We start from the raw sequence: 15,927 nt of genomic DNA, 5'->3' as shown, positions 1-15,927 counted from the left end.
GACACGGGGAGGTAGTAACAATAAATAACAATACCGGGCTCCTCGAGATTAGTAAACAAATCATTCCAAAAAAAAAAAAAAAAAAAAATTTGATTGATCAATCAACCAAAAAACTTTGACGCTCGATGTTCACAAATCACTCGACTACAGGTACTAGCAAGTGATCAACGTACGTGTACAACAAGTTAACAACACGTCCGATACATATATATATATATATCATACCTAACAAGTGTCGAACATAAGTCTGATAGACATGGAATGATCGGGTTCGTGCCACGTAGAATAATAGCCTCTAAGAAGGGGGAAAACAACCTTATTTTTTACAAATCATATCCAAATTACCACTTTCCTTAAAAGCAGCTAGCTTCATCAAGACAAAGATGTGAAGAAAGTGGCAGCTGAGAGTAAACTCTGATGCAATTCCAGGAAGAGCAGTGTGCATGCGCATGCATGCATGCATGCATAAAATCCAACATCAGATAAGACAGATGAACAGAACACATGTCTGTCCCATTCTTGTTTTTCTTTGTTCTAATTATGTTTTGTTCTTTGAGCTGATTTTGTTAGAAAGCTCTTAACTTTCTTTGTTTTATACTGTTTTTTGGTTGAATATTATCACAACTATATTGATATAAATTAAAAGTTTTAAATATAAATGAGAAATAAATTAAACGACGACGTCTTACTCGATGATTTAGAAAAGGACGTTATTTCATTATTTGGTTATATACATTCGTGTCTAGGTATATTCCTACGTATACCCTCCATAAAAATTTCGAGAGCTAAAAGTGGAGAGGGGTCACATTTCTTATAAGGGTGTGGAAACATTTCCCTAGTAAACGCGTTTTAAAATCGTGAGGCTGAGAGCGATACGTAACGGGACGAAATGGACAATATCTACTAGCGGTGACTATTACAAATGATATCAGAGCCAAGGCATCGAGTGGTGTGCTAGTGAGGACACAGAGCCCAAAAGAGAGGTGGAATGTGAAATCTCACATTGATTAAAGAGGAGGACAACGAGGACGTTGCGCCCCCGAAGGAGGTGGATCGTGAGATCCCACATCAATTAGAAAGGGGAGTAAGTGTCAACAAGGACGCTGAACTCCGAAATAGGTGTATTGTGATATCCCACATTGGTTGGAGAGGAGAACGAACCATACTTTATAAAGATGTGGAAACCTCTCCTTAGTAGATGCGTTTTAAAACCACGAGGCTGACAGTGATACGCAACTGACCGAAGCAGATAATATCTATTAGGGATGGGCTTAGACTGTTACATATTTTTCTTAGAGGTTAACTGTTCGAGTCCCCAATCTATGTCTGTTCGTTTCCCTATAGAATGAGTAGAGACAAGGATATCTCCTATATCTCTGTTTTCAAGCTCATAAATCATTCTCCATTCTAATGAAATTTTTCATCAAATGGTAGAAAAATATGGTGAAACTCCTCTCGGAGAAGATCTCGAAGCTAATCTTTTATAAGGGTGTGGAACCTCTCCCTAACATACGCATTTTAAAATCACGAGGCCGACAGCGATACATAACAAGTCGAAGCGGACAATATCAGCTAGCAGTGGGCTTGGGCTATTACAAATGATATAAGAGCCAAGTCACCGAACAGTGTGCCAGCGAGGACACTAAGCCTCGAAGGAGGAGTGAATTGTGAGATCCCACATCGGTTGAAGAGGGAAACGAAACCTCCTTTATAAAGATGTGGAAACCTCTATTTAGCAGACGCGTTTTAAAATCGTGAGACTAACGACAATACGTAACGGACCGAAGCAAACAATATCTACTAGCTGTGAACTCGGGTTGTTACGTATATTCTCAAAGGTTTAACCGTTCGACTCTCCAATCTATGTCTGTTCATTTCCCTACAGAATAAGTAGAGACAAGGATATCTCCTATATCTTCATTCTCAAGCTCGTAAATCATTCTCCATTCTAATGAAAATTTTCATCAAATGGTAGGAATATAAAGTGAAACTCCTCTTGGAGAAGATCTCGAGACTACTCCTTTACAAGGGTGTGGAAACCTCTCCCTAACATACGCGTTTTAAAATCACAAGGTCGACAGCTATACATAACAAGTCGAAACGGACAATATCAGCTAGCAGTGGGCATAGGCTGTTACAAATGATATAAGAGTCAAGTCACCGAACGGTGTGCCAGCGAGGACACTGAGCCCCGAAGGAGGAGTGAATTGTGAGATCCCACATCGGTTTAAGAGGGAAACGAAACCTCCTTTATAAAGATGTGGAAATCTCTACAAGCAGTGAACTCGGGCTGTTACATATATTCTCAAAGGTTTAACTGTTCGACTCTCCAATCTATGTCTGTTCGTATCCCTATAGAATGAGTAGAGACAAGGATATCTCTTATATCTCCATTCTCGGTGTCCTAAATCATTCTCCATTCTAATGAAATTTTCATCAAATGGTAGGAAAATACACTGAAACTCCTCTCCGAGAAGAACTCGAGGCTAGTTCTTCACAAAAACGAGTTCGAAAAGAGAGAGTGAAGGGTACGATGTAAGCCTAAAGAGAAAGTTCGAGGAAGAAACGAGCATAATGATCGACGAAATCATAAGAATGGCATACAATGATTTGTGTATAATCATGAACAATAGAAGAAAGTGTTAGAAAATAGGAAGAACATGGCGTGTAGAAATGGGAAAGGGATGGAAAACGAAAGGGCATGCAGAATTGAGGTTTATATTCTTCACAACTCTCCAAAATCTAAGCTTTGCTTTCTCGTGTAAACCAACACAACGTTGGCTCATTAAACGAGGCTCATGTCCTTCCCTTTTCTTCTTTGGATTATTGCTTGTAATTGCTTTGCTCTTCTTCTTCATAAACACAACACTACAGAATGAAAAGGATGGGACAGTTTGAATTATAGAGTGCCCACTCAATCTCTGCTCACTGCACCTACTCTTTTTCGGTTGGTACACTTGTATTATTCGGGATAGATCTTACGTTGGTTGGAGCGTGTAATGACGGAAACTTCTCCCCAGTAGATGCGGTTTAAAATCGTGAGGTTGACGGTGGTATATAACGAGCCAAAGTGGATAATATGAGTTGTTACTAATGGTATTAGAGCTAGTAGCAAGGACGGTGGACTTCTAAGGGGGGTGGATTGTAAGATCACATATTGGTTGGAGAGTAGAACAAAACGTTTCTTATAAAGGCGTGGAAACATATCTCTAGTAGACGCATTTTAAAACCGTGAGGTTGACGGTGATATATAACGAACCAAAGTGGACAGTATTTGTTAGTGGTGGGCTTTAGTTGTTGCAAATGGTATTAGAGCTAGTCATTGGACGGTGTGTCAACAAGGACGCTGGACCCCTAAGGGGGGTGGATTGTGAGATCACATATTGGTTGGAGAGTAGAACAAAACGATTCTTATAAGGGTGTGGGAACCTCTCCCTAGTAGACGCATTTTAAAACCGTGAGGCTGACGGTGATACAAACGGAGCCAAAACAGACGATATCTGCTACCGGTGGGCTTAGGCTATTACAAATGGTATGAGAGCCAGTCACCCGATGGGGTGCCAGCAAGGACACTAGACCCCTAAGGAGGGTGAATTGTGAGATTACATATTAGTTGGAAGCAGGACGAAACATTTCTTATAAGGGTGTGGAAACCTCTCTCTAGTAGATGCATTTTAAAACCGTGAGGCTGATGGCGATACGAAAGGAGCCAAAACGGACAATATCTGCTATCGGTGGACTTGGGCTATTACAAAGGGTATTAGACAGTGTGCCAACGAAGACGTTGGGCTCCCAAGGGGGTTGGATTGTGAGATCCCACATTGGTTGGAGAGGAGAACGAAACATTCCTTATAAGCATGTGGAAACCTCTCCCTAACAGACGCGTTTTTTTATATCACTCGTGAAACAAATTCCTCTTTCATTCTTCTCTCTTATTTAAACACTTCTTCTTCTTCTTCTGCCATCCATACCTTTAAAGCTTTAACCTTTTGACATATCCATCCATCTCTTTTTGTTCTTTTCTTTTTTCAGTCTCTAAAAGGATGGGCAGCCTTCAAATTTGGCACAGAAACAAACACCTTTCAATTCCCTTCCTCTTCTTCCTCTCTGTTTTCCTCTTCATTCATCTTACATCCATGGCTGAAGGTAAGCCATTCACTCTATTCTACACATTACACTTTGTTTCCTAATAACTTGTTTCAAACTTCAAGAATGCATTTGTTCACATAGGCAGAGGTTTCCAGACGCCATTAATGGAGGACAGGAAGGTGGAGGAACAACCCAGCACGGCGGAGCTGGTGAGGATGAGGAGGAGTCAGATAGGGTCACAGCCACCAAGCTGCCGGAGAAGGTGCAGGGAATGCGGCGGACCTTGTGAGGCAGTTCAAGTACCAGTAGCAGTACATGATTCAACACATCAGAAACAGAGGAGAAGAACAAGAAGAAGAAGAATAAGAAGCCATTTCTCTAGTGAAGCTTCTTCTTCTTCTTCTTCTTCTTCTTCTTCTAAACATAATAAGGTGGCTCTGTCTAGTGAAGATGAAACCTCAAATTACAAACCCATAAGCTGGAAATGCAAATGTGGGAATTTCATCTTCAACCCATGATTTTGCTGTTCTTTCAAAATTGTTTCATTGAATAAAAATACAAACTTGTAAAGATCAAAGATCTGGATATCATCCATTGTTCTTGAGTTTCTTTCTGTGTTTTTTCAAGACAATTAGGCAAAGGGATGTCAGGTGGGTGAGAAAAGTACAGAGATTTGGTGATTTGTGAAGGGAAAAGAGAAATGTTAATGAGATATTTGAAAGTTTGAGAAGAGAGAGAAAGGGAGAATTATTATGGTGAGATTAAGAGAGAGAAAATGAGGTGGAAGTGTCGTAGTGTCTGTCAGGTAGAATTCAGACAATTCTGTTCTTGTTCCTGGTTTTCGTATAATATAAGATTTCTGAATCTGGAAAAATCTCCATGGCTACAGAACAGAGTAGCCTCAATAAACTCAATTCATCTCTCCCTCTTCCCTAAATATGCTATAGACTATAGATCGAGAGTGGGACAAGACCTCTTATGCCGGAAAAGAAAGTTAAGTGGACTCCCGACTCTTTGCCGTAGAAAGGAAGGAGGCATTGGAAAGACTAGACCATAGACCTCTTATGTCGGAAAAGAAAGTCAAGTGGGACTTTTCGCCGGCAGTAAGAAAGGAAGGAGGCATTGGAAAAACTAGACCATAGAGCTCTTATGTCGGAAAAGAAAATCAAGTGGACTCCCGGCTCTCTGTTGGCAGTAAGAAAGGAAGGAGGCATTAGAAAGACTAGACCATAGACCTCTTATGTCGGAAAAGAAAATCAAGTGGACTCCCGACTCTCCGTTGGGAGCAAGAAAGGAAGGAGGCATTGGAAAGTTGAGGCATTCAGGAAGCAACTAGTCGCTTCTCGACAAGTTCCTATCAGGCCGACTACTGCCGAAAACTAAAACTGCCGAAAACTAAAAAGATGGAATTCTAGATTGAACACCTAAGATAATACGCAACTAAGATAATACGCAAGTCGAATTCCTAATTCCATTTTCTAAGATGAGAGCTAGCTATTGTTGCCTAATGGGAACTTCCCCATATTCAGGAAACCTGGCTCAAGAATAGTTTCTCAGTACTAAGATCAACTCTTCCTTCCTTGCCAAGTTTTTGCCAAAAAGGAGAAGATTTCCGAGACGAGTAGTCCAGGAGGGAGGCGAGAGAGAAGAAAAGATTCTCGACTGATAGGGAGAGGAACGTAGTAGCATGAAGAAGATATTGCTAATAATCTAAATACAATCCAATTGACCATGACTATCCAATCATTAGCATAGTGAGCAGCATGACTTGAATCCCATTCATTCAGAGATGTTATAAGCGTTAATTAATTCATCTAAACAGAATTTACATTGGATCCTTGGCACTTCCCTTTTCTACCTTAGAGATATTTACAGTCATTCTAGTAACTCCCAACAAAAGCACAGGGGACTGTAAGATCAGTTCAGATTTTGAGCTAATTAATGCAAGTTAAAAAGGCATATTTACACCTTCCAAACTGCAAACTTGTCGTCTTAGTGAGCGAGCAGAGCATTAGATAATGGCTGAAACCAAAGGATAGAATTCATACGAAATCGCTTCTCCCATCCTTCAGCCAAGTGAGTTGCCTGAATGAGCTGCAACTGGAAGCCTCGCCCTCGAGCGCTATTCAAGAGTATCTGGAGAGTACTGAGCGTGACCGTATGAGAATCAAAGAAGTTTCTAGTAAGTTGTTCTCTTCTTGTACTTGCTCTGTACCAAGCCCAAGAGGAAGTCTGTGAATATGTGCTCATATTCTGGCATTTTTCCATACCCTGCAGTGACAACCGGCTTTACTCGTAAACAGATTTGTAGGGTCCGAATGAACGATAAAATTGCACAATATTTGGATCTTCATAGATGCAAAACTTATAAATCCTATAAAAGACGACAACTTACCAGGGAAGTAGTTGATATCAATGACATAATAACGATCTCGAGTTCCATACTCTCGAATAATGTCGAGGTTGAATAATCGAAGACCCTGTACAGAGGTAACAGAATGACCATATGATCACAATCTATTTTTTCTAGCAAATGATTTTAGGCAGGAAAAATGGGGTAGAGGAGCAAAAGCCTTACCAGTCTACGTCTGAGTTCCTTTGCTAATCTCTCTAATAGAGGTCGTGGAGGAAGTTCTGCAGATAAAAAGTATACTCCGTGTTTAAACGTCCCTCTAAGAAATTTCAATTTTCCTAACAAAAGATGTTTCCGAGCCTTATCGCTAGATAAGGATATAGAGTTTACGTCTTAAACTTTCCCTTCTTAAGTATTCTATCAAACACATGATACATTTTGTGAGATCCCACATCGGTTGGGGAGGAGAACGAAATATTCTTTATAAGGGTGTGGAACCTCTCCTTAGTAGAGGCATTTTAAAAACCTTGAGGGGAAATCCGTAAAGAAAAGAAAAGCCCAAAGAGGATAATATCTGCTGCTAGTAGTAGATATGGGTCGTTACACAAACAAAGTAACAGAGCCTGATCTCTTGAAGTACAACAAACAAGTTAATAAAGACACCTAAGGTGTCAAAGGAAAATCCTTCACATTTGATGACTTACCAGCAACACAAGGATCCAGATCAGCATCATCAGCAGATGCAGCAGCATGAGAAACTCTCGGGAAACGATAAATACCAGCATTTTTCAAGACCTCCCACATGCTGACATTTGGCAACGAAAAGCGTCTGACCACTTTTATAGCTTCACCAACTATGAAAACCTTAAACATGACACCTCCTAGCACCATGAGTAATAGCAATTCAGAAACAAAATTCACAGGATCCCAAATTATGGAAGTAACGTGGAATGAAGGGAAGAATGTTAGAACTACTCACCATGGTTGACAAACTCCTGGAGGACAAGAGGAGGTTCAAGCTTTTGGAGGGAGTACTTATCATAAGCTAAAGATAATTCATGGGACTTTTCACTTCCATCAGCAACCAACGGTTTAGCAACTGATACCAACGTGAGAAAATCATAAAGATATAGCATAAAAACATGACAAAAACGTTGTCAGGAGATATTCATGATCAGTATCACGTATCGCATAGATGTACATACCAAGAGGAAGTTTTAGCCCGACCTTCCCCACCGCATCAGAAATGGAGGATGCATCTTTCTTTATGACTAATTGCCTTGGAACATCTACTTTGCCTGCACAGAAAAAAAGGTCCCTTTTCCTTCAGTAAATTCCAGAGTAATATCCCCATATATTTAGTACTCAAGCAACACATTCTCAACATTTACCATAGGATTCAGATAATTCCATGTCGGCAACTGCCTGGAGCATAGACTGGCGATTGTGCAAGTGCTGTATCGCATCTGGGGGATCTAGAACAGTCACTTCTGGGTGTGTTTGTCTGTATTCCTACAAACATATGCAGAGAGGGTAAGAAAACAAATTGGAGCTTATTTGAAAATGTTTCAGACATATGGTACACATCATGGCCAAATGAGCACCAGAAAGGGTCAAGGGTGCAAGAACACAAACGAAATTAATTTACAGCTACTAAGAGCTAAATCATAAACAGGTATCCATAAGAAGAACAAGAAGAAACAAAAGGAATTTGAAATAAACACAGAATTTAAGTTAGAAATAGATTAAACATTATCTTCAGATATTAGACATCTGTCGAAAAAATTTAAGAACATATCGGTATGAGTACCTTCAAACACAGACATGCACAATGAAAAAGTGGAGAACAAATTCAACTGCTTGCATATTTTTTAGTTAAAACTTTTGATAAACTATTGGATTGGAGAAATCATTCACAATACAACATTCATGTTCCACAATCCTACCATTTTCTTAGATAAAACCTGTAGATATATCAGAACGAGACATCTAAATGTCACCATTATAAGTTATTGAACTGTAAAAGAAATATAGTAAATTTAGACGACCCACAAACTTCGTAGAAGCTGAGAATCGTTTAGCACCTATAACCCCGCACAACCTTTTCCTTCTAAATCATAAGAGCAGAACATTTGTCTGACTGAAAGCTTATAAGAACGAGGAGGAGACTTGCAGACTCTAATCCTATAAATCAGAGTTCTAACAAAACCTTATATTGATGGGTTAGGCAACTCTTAAGCCATCTCCCGTTAGGCCAATCAATGTTCAAATGGGTAGCCATATACTGTGGAGAATGGAACCCATATAAGTTAATACAAATCAGAAGTAGCCATTTTTTGGTTTTTGGCAGAAATTTCCAAGAAAACCTGAACAAATCAGCCATGTGGCAAGAAGTGGAGACATCCTCCCTTGTTGGAACCTTAAGGCCTCGACCTCAACTACTGAATCATGATTCATGACGTTAGAGAACCAGTCTGCACATTAGGCCAGATGTGGATGAGCTTTAAATCAAAACTAGTTAACCCATTAGCCAATGTCAGTGATCATTCGACTCCAACCATGTGATTAGATGTCGCATAGCATACAAGTTAGGCATACAATATTACATTCCAGGAGGTTTAGGTGCAATTCGGACACAATAAAAACAAGTCAAAATGAAACTAAATATTCAATAATAGAGGACTAACCTCGAGAATCTGACGCCACTCTTTTCCTGACAACTGCACGCAAGAAAAACAAACAGAGAAAGGGGGCTGTCATAAAGAGTTGAAAAGCCATAAGCACCATACAAAACCAACTACAAACAACTGGGACCCAGCAAATGGTGAAAAAAATAAAAATCAGAAATGACGCATGCAACCTATATGTGGTGGAGGAAGGATTCTGAATCGCACTCTGTGATAATGACATAGAATGAACCTCCTCCAAAATCACAAGGTTTCTTTCAAGGAAATTCGACGGAAAGACTAACCTTGTGCAGAACAATGTCAAATGGCCCCTGATCCGACAGAGGTCTGTTTTGATCAATTGCAACGAACAATATCCCCTTATTCCTGCATTTCCCAGTGCAGATTATGAGGTAAACTAACAATCACTCAATAAACTTCATGATGTTCATGATGTGAGAATTTAGATAGAGAAATTATTCACATCCATTTATTTTCAGAGAAAAAAAAAAAAAAAAAAAAAAAAAAAAAAAAAACCCAAATCTTAATTGCAGCCTCAGATTTCACAGAAAACAAGAGAACACAAGTTGATTTATCAGCTCATTTACGATTACGATATTTATTAAAACATTCTGATATTTTTTCTCCTCTTTCCCCCAACCCAAGCAAAGGAAAGCGACGTCTACGGCTCTGGAATTTCCCTCTATGAAACCACAGCCGGAAACATAGATTCTTACATTTCTGAAGGAAGAAGAAGAAGAAGAAGAAGAAGAAGAAAAGGAAAACAGACAGCCATCCACAGATTTTTCTTTAAAAAAAATTTTGGAAGGCCTATTCCATTCCAAAAGGTTTCTTAACGAACACAACGCAAGATACAACAAAAAGATCGATGAATTAGGGGTTAGTAAATATGTTTACCTAGCTAATCCTTCAAGCTTAGGCTTCATAAAGCTCTTGGTCTTCTTGGAGGTAAGAGCATAGCCAACAACAACCACCTTCCGCTGGTGAGCATTCGAATACTTGGATTGAAGCGACATCGTTTCGTCCATTTCAGCCGTCGGTTCGTTGGTGGCGTAAGGCGAATCCTCCTTCAACCTCATAATCTCCTCCCTCCGGTAGCTTCCCCTGCCTGGAATCAAACAACAAAGGCACAAGAAAGAAACGGAAAGTGCCGAAGAAAATGCAGGAGATTGAGAATTTCAATGGCGAAAGAGAAGCAAAGAGGGAAAAGGGCGAAAGCTTCGGCGAAAAGAGAGAAAAAAAAAAAAAAAAAAATCTTCACGAGAACCAGAGAAGGAGGTGAGGGTAGAAGTGGAGATGAGTTATTTATAAACAGATTTTTTTTTTTTTTTTTTTTTTTTTAAGTAAAAAAAAAAAAAAAAACTAAAAAAAAAAAAAAGAAAAAAGAATGGTTTCTAGCTGGACTGTCTTTTTTTTTTTTTTAATGGGTTGAAAAAAAATTAAAAAATAATAATAAATAAATAATAATTAAAAAAAGGCTCCACGCGTTGTGGGCAGTTTTACACGTTTTGAATTCCGTTGCGTTCAACGGAGTTTAGGCAAATCCCCGGCAAGCCGGTTTGTTCTTGTTCACATCTTATTATTATTATTATTATTATTAAATTTTTTTTAAGGTTATTTATTTATTTATTTATTTTAATACGATATTTAGATAAATTAATAAAAATATATTTAAAAAATGACGGGGATTTTACCTATGTTTTTTCTCATTTTTATTATTGTGGTTAATTTTGGATGGAAACGTTCATTTTATACAATAATTACAGTTACTTTGTAATTATATTTTTTCTTGTTTTTATTATTACGGTTAATTTTAGATGGAAACGTTCATTTTATATTTAATAATTACCGTTACTTTGTAAATGAACTTAATAATTACCGTTACTTTGTAATTATGTAACATCAACAGTATTTACGTTTATTTAGTAAATGTTTAAAAAAGTTATTACTGTTTATATATGGATAAAACGTTCATCAATGACACCTCATAGATTGTCTACAAAAATTTTAATATTGCTTTCGATTTTTTAATTTTTTTTTTTAAATTAAGTATATTAATGAAACATTTCGGATATTTTTTAGATTTTTTTTTTTTTTTTTAGTTTAAGGGTATTATTGGAAATTTTGAAAATTTTACGGTATTTTTTTGCTAATTTAAAAAATAGGTTAAATTTGGAAACATAGTATAAGCTTTTTATGTAATTAAAATGTTGGATTAATTAAAGTATTTGGATTAACTTAATTTCGGGGCTAAACGTATGGTTTAAGGAAACACTCAGCAAATAGAATGGGTCGACGTGGCAATATAGATGACGTGGCTTTCCATTGTTAAAGGATAAGAATGGATTTTTCTAATTCTCCTTTATTCCCCATTTTTATGGCATTTATTAAATAGCATTTACCATAATTATTCGAGACCTTTTTTTTTTTAACCTTTCCAATCACTTTCTAACTCACTTTTTAAATAAAATAAAATATTACTTTTTCGAACCAATTTAAACATAGTTCAGCCAATAAAATGTAAATTATTTAGATAATATTTGGAGTAAAAGATGCTTTAAAATATACGACCACGAAAAAATGAGGATAGGATTATTGGAGCGAGAGGAGAGAATGAGGGATGTGAAATTACACAAAGGGCTCGTGTTTGAAGGTGAAGGAGAAAGGAAAGACGAAACGTTAAGAATCAATAGAAATAGAAATAATCGAAAATATTTACCTCGTTCAATCAAGTGAAGGAGCGTAACGGTAACGACCCAAGTGCCCACCGCTAGCCGATATTGTCATCTTTCGACTTTCCCTTTTGGACTTCCCCTCAAAGCTTTAAAACGCGTCTTTCAGAGTTACACAGTAGAACCGGTACTCATTCTCATTGTTCCAGTAAGGACGTTGGGCCCCTAAGGGGGGTGGATTTGGGGGCGGTCCCACATCGATTGGAGGAAGGAAAGAGTGCCAGCGAGGATGTTGGGCCCCGAAGGGGGGTGGATTGTGATGTCCCACATTGGGTGGGGAGGAGAACAAACCACCATTTATAAGGGTGTGGAAACCTTCCCCTAGCATACGCGTTTTTAATCCCCTCAAGGGAAAGCCCAAAAAGAACAATATTTGCTAGTAGTGGATCTGGGCCGTTACAGTAACCGAGTTCAAGAAGTCCAATTTAGGAGTATGGAAATAACAAAGCATTCCTTATAACAGTGTGGAAACCTCTTCTTAATAGACGCGTTTTAGAATCGTGAGGTTGATGGCGGTATATAACGGGCAAAAATGAACAATATCTGCTTGGGCTTAGTTGTTACAAATGACATCAGAGTGATAAGGAATCAACCCATGGAAAAACTCTGACACCAAATGATAAAGCTCTGATATCAAATGATAAGGAATCACTTCGAGAGAAAGTAAGATTCAGATTACTTTGTTGATCAAATATCTCAAGACAAGAACACTTGTTTACGATTCGAATCACTCCAAAAGCAAGATCGATCATGCGATATATCTCAAGACAATAACACTTATTTGAGATTCGAACCACCCCACGAACAAGATCGATCATCTCTAGCTTACCTTAGGTTGATTCCTTATCCCTAAATCACGACAATATGTAACGGGCCAAAACGAACAATATCTACTAGCTGAGGACAACAATACGTATCGAGCCACCTATATATTTACCTCTTTCGTTTAAAAAATTGATAATATAATATTACATACAATATTGAATTTGAATATCTAAATATGATAAACTAACATGATTTCATGAGTCAAATCATCACTAATAAATGATGATCTCTAAATTTCTTGTTTTTATTCCAAAAATAAAAATAAAAATAAAAAACAATACCCAAAATGTTATTTTAATATTTTATTATTTTATTATTTATTTGGTCACTTTCAATAGTAAATAATAATGCCAAAAAATACATATATTTTTATTTAAGAAAACATGACAAGTACATTTATTTATTTTTACTTCAAATTGGCATTTAAATATATGAAAATTAATTTTGTAAATATTTTAAATTTGTAACGAATAATAATTATGATAAAAAAAAAAGTAAAAAAAAAACTTTAATTTGGATTAATGTAAGCGGTCAAAGATTCTTAATATCTCAGAAGATTTTATTTAATTTCAATTTGGATTCTTTAGGATTATGCGCATTAATACATATTTTTTATTTAATTATTTATAGTACATCGAGTAAAAAAACACATGATTCATTAAGATAGTAATATATATATATATATATATATATATATATATTTAGTTATTTAATTAAACAAATCGATAATTATTTGATTTCTAAAAATGAAAAAATAGTCTACTAATTATTTAGAATTAAAATTTTATATAGTTTTATTATATTTATTTATTTGAAAATAATTATTAAAGAAGGTACATTATTATTAATATATTTTTTAATGAATAAAAATTAAATTGACTAAAATTATTTTAATAATTTAATAAAATATAAATAAATTACCTATAAAACTAGTGATATAAAATTGTTGGGGAACCAAAAATATAATTTATTTATATAAAAATAGATTCCACGTCAGTTTGAGAGAGGAGAATATGTGTTAGCAATGGTCTTGAGATACTAAAAATGGTATTAGAGTTAAACAATAGAGCAATATGTCATCGAGAACGTTATACCCTCAAGAAGGTGAATAAGAGTTAGACACCATGCGGTGGTGCCAACTAGGACGCTAGGCTCCTAATGAGGGTGAATAAGAGCTAGATCAATGTGCCAACTAGGACGCTGGGCTCCCAATGAGGGTGAATAAGAGCTAGATCAATGTGCCAATTAGGATGCTGGGCTCCCAATAAGGGTGAATAAGAGCTAGATCAATGTGCCAATTAGGACGCTGGGCTCCCAATGAGGGTGAATAAGAGCTAGATCAATGTGCCAATTAGGACGCTGGGCTCCCAATGAGGGTGAATAAGAGCTAGATCAATGTGTCAACTAGGACGCTGGGCTCTCAATGAGGGTGAATAAGAGCTAGACACTAGACAGTGTGCTAACCAGGATGTTGGGCTCCCAAAGAAAGTGAATAAGAGTTAGACATTGGGTGGTATGCTAGCGAGGATGTTAGACCTCCAAATGAGTGAATTGTGAGATCTCACATTAGAAAGAGGGGATACAAGTCAAAGCAGACAATATATCTGTTAGAGGTGAGCTTGAGTTGTCACGATTCCAATTCTATATCAAATACAATTATTTTTCAATTCTCGAACACCTTATTAATTCTAGAATTCAATTCGAATCAGAACACGTGGACCAATTATAAATATATATGTTAGACACGAAAAAGAGAAAAAGAATGTATAAAAGGCTATATTTTGGACAGGTATGGGTTGGCCGGTTGGCCCTCCCCCCATAGTTGTGGCAATAGCCAACGCCACAACTTTTTGACACCAAAGACACCCTTGTGTTTTGTGTCGAGAAAAAAAGCCATGTGGGTGGAACACAATTTAGCGTAGGACCACCGCTCACTGTAATGATATGATATTATTCATTTTGAGCATAAACTCTCGTAGTTTTGCATTAAACTTCTCCAAAAAAGGCTCGTACCAATAGAGATATATTCCTCGATAGTTATATCACCGCCACTTCCATGGCCTAAGCCTGTGGCGTATGTCATTGACTTAGGACCGTTGGTCGTGGAGACAGCTTCGGCGGAGCCCTGCCGGCGCCGGAAAGATGGAAAATGGAAATGGTTTGATTGGGAGACAAAATAAGGTTTGGTGGTTGAAGATCTGCGGCCGCCGGTGGTGTCGTATCTGATCCGTCAATTTTGTGGGTCGGTCCCCCAGCTGAGGTGAGGTGACAGAGAGAGTGTGGCAGGTAATATCCGCCGGAGGACGGTGACTCTTCCTTATCTCATCATGTTTTTTTTTTTTTTTTTTTTTTTTTTGCCATTAATTTTAAATATTTTTCTACACATTTTTATTTTTTCAAATCTAATATTAAAAAAAAAAAAAGTCATAAAAAAGGAAAATATTTTAATAAAGAACATTAAAAATTCACTAATAAAAATACCCTAATCTAACAAACATTATTAAAAGTAATAATAATAATAAAGCTCTTTAATAATTTAAATCCATATATTATTTATTTTTCTATTACTTAGGATTAAATTAAACCGTTGGATAATTATTTATTTATTTTAAAATTTTAAAAATTTCATCTTTTTTGTGATTTTTGTATCATTAATTTTATATTTTAAAGGTAAATATTTGAATTTTTAGACATATTTTAGAAAAATAATATTAAAAATAGGTCTATGTTGTGAATTAAATCCAGACATTCCGAGAGTTTTCTCTTTTCTTTGGTCAATTCTATTCAATTATGTCTATTTTATTTTAATTTATTAGCGTCAAATTTTACCATAAAGAAATGTCCCGTCCTTTTGTGACCTAAAATTCTCTATTTATTATTATTATTATTATTTTTTAAGGATCGGGCTCCACCTTGTTTGGAGAGAGAAACAAACCTTTATAAGTGTCTGTTACTAACAGACGCCTTTTAAAAACGAAATTTTGGAAGGGAAACTCTAAAGATAACAAGTAACGGTGGACTTGAGCAGTTACAAATGATATTAGAGCCACACAACAAGCGGTGTGACTGCAAGGACACTGGACCCCAAGGGAGTAGATTGTAAACTCCCATGTCGGTTGGAGAGGAGAACGAACATTTTCTTGTAAGGACGTGGAAACTTTTAACTAATCCACGAATATTTTTTAAAATAATTTTTTATTAAATTCAATAATATTTTCATATTATTAAAATGAAACGGGCA

General features: G+C 36.7%; 2 protein-coding genes across 2 annotated transcripts; one reads left to right on the top strand and one right to left on the bottom strand.

Moving 5' to 3' along the window:
- Positions 1 to 4,011: 4,011 nt before the first annotated feature.
- Positions 4,012 to 4,679, top strand: LOC111799265 (EPIDERMAL PATTERNING FACTOR-like protein 2). Its single transcript, XM_023682740.2, has 2 exons — positions 4,012 to 4,146; positions 4,231 to 4,679. The coding sequence occupies exons 1-2, from the start codon at positions 4,044 to 4,046 to the stop codon at positions 4,605 to 4,607; spliced, it is 480 nt and encodes a 159-aa protein (XP_023538508.2). The 5' UTR covers positions 4,012 to 4,043; the 3' UTR covers positions 4,608 to 4,679.
- Positions 4,680 to 5,853: 1,174 nt separating this feature from the next.
- Positions 5,854 to 10,403, bottom strand: LOC111799094 (inositol-tetrakisphosphate 1-kinase 3). Its single transcript, XM_023682494.2, has 10 exons — positions 10,027 to 10,403; positions 9,414 to 9,495; positions 9,130 to 9,162; positions 7,834 to 7,954; positions 7,648 to 7,740; positions 7,422 to 7,541; positions 7,147 to 7,323; positions 6,668 to 6,723; positions 6,485 to 6,569; positions 5,854 to 6,360 (listed from the first exon to the last, which is right to left on the bottom strand). The coding sequence occupies exons 1-10, from the start codon at positions 10,206 to 10,208 to the stop codon at positions 6,269 to 6,271; spliced, it is 1,041 nt and encodes a 346-aa protein (XP_023538262.1). The 5' UTR covers positions 10,209 to 10,403; the 3' UTR covers positions 5,854 to 6,268.
- Positions 10,404 to 15,927: the final 5,524 nt, after the last annotated feature.

Source organism: Cucurbita pepo, chromosome 7 (genome assembly GCF_057944985.1).
Source record: "Cucurbita pepo subsp. pepo isolate OVF chromosome 7, ASM5794498v1, whole genome shotgun sequence".
NCBI classification, from domain to species: domain Eukaryota; kingdom Viridiplantae; phylum Streptophyta; class Magnoliopsida; order Cucurbitales; family Cucurbitaceae; genus Cucurbita; species Cucurbita pepo.
The sequence above is the reverse complement of the archived record's forward strand: the minus strand, read 5'-3'. Positions and strand labels throughout refer to the sequence as shown.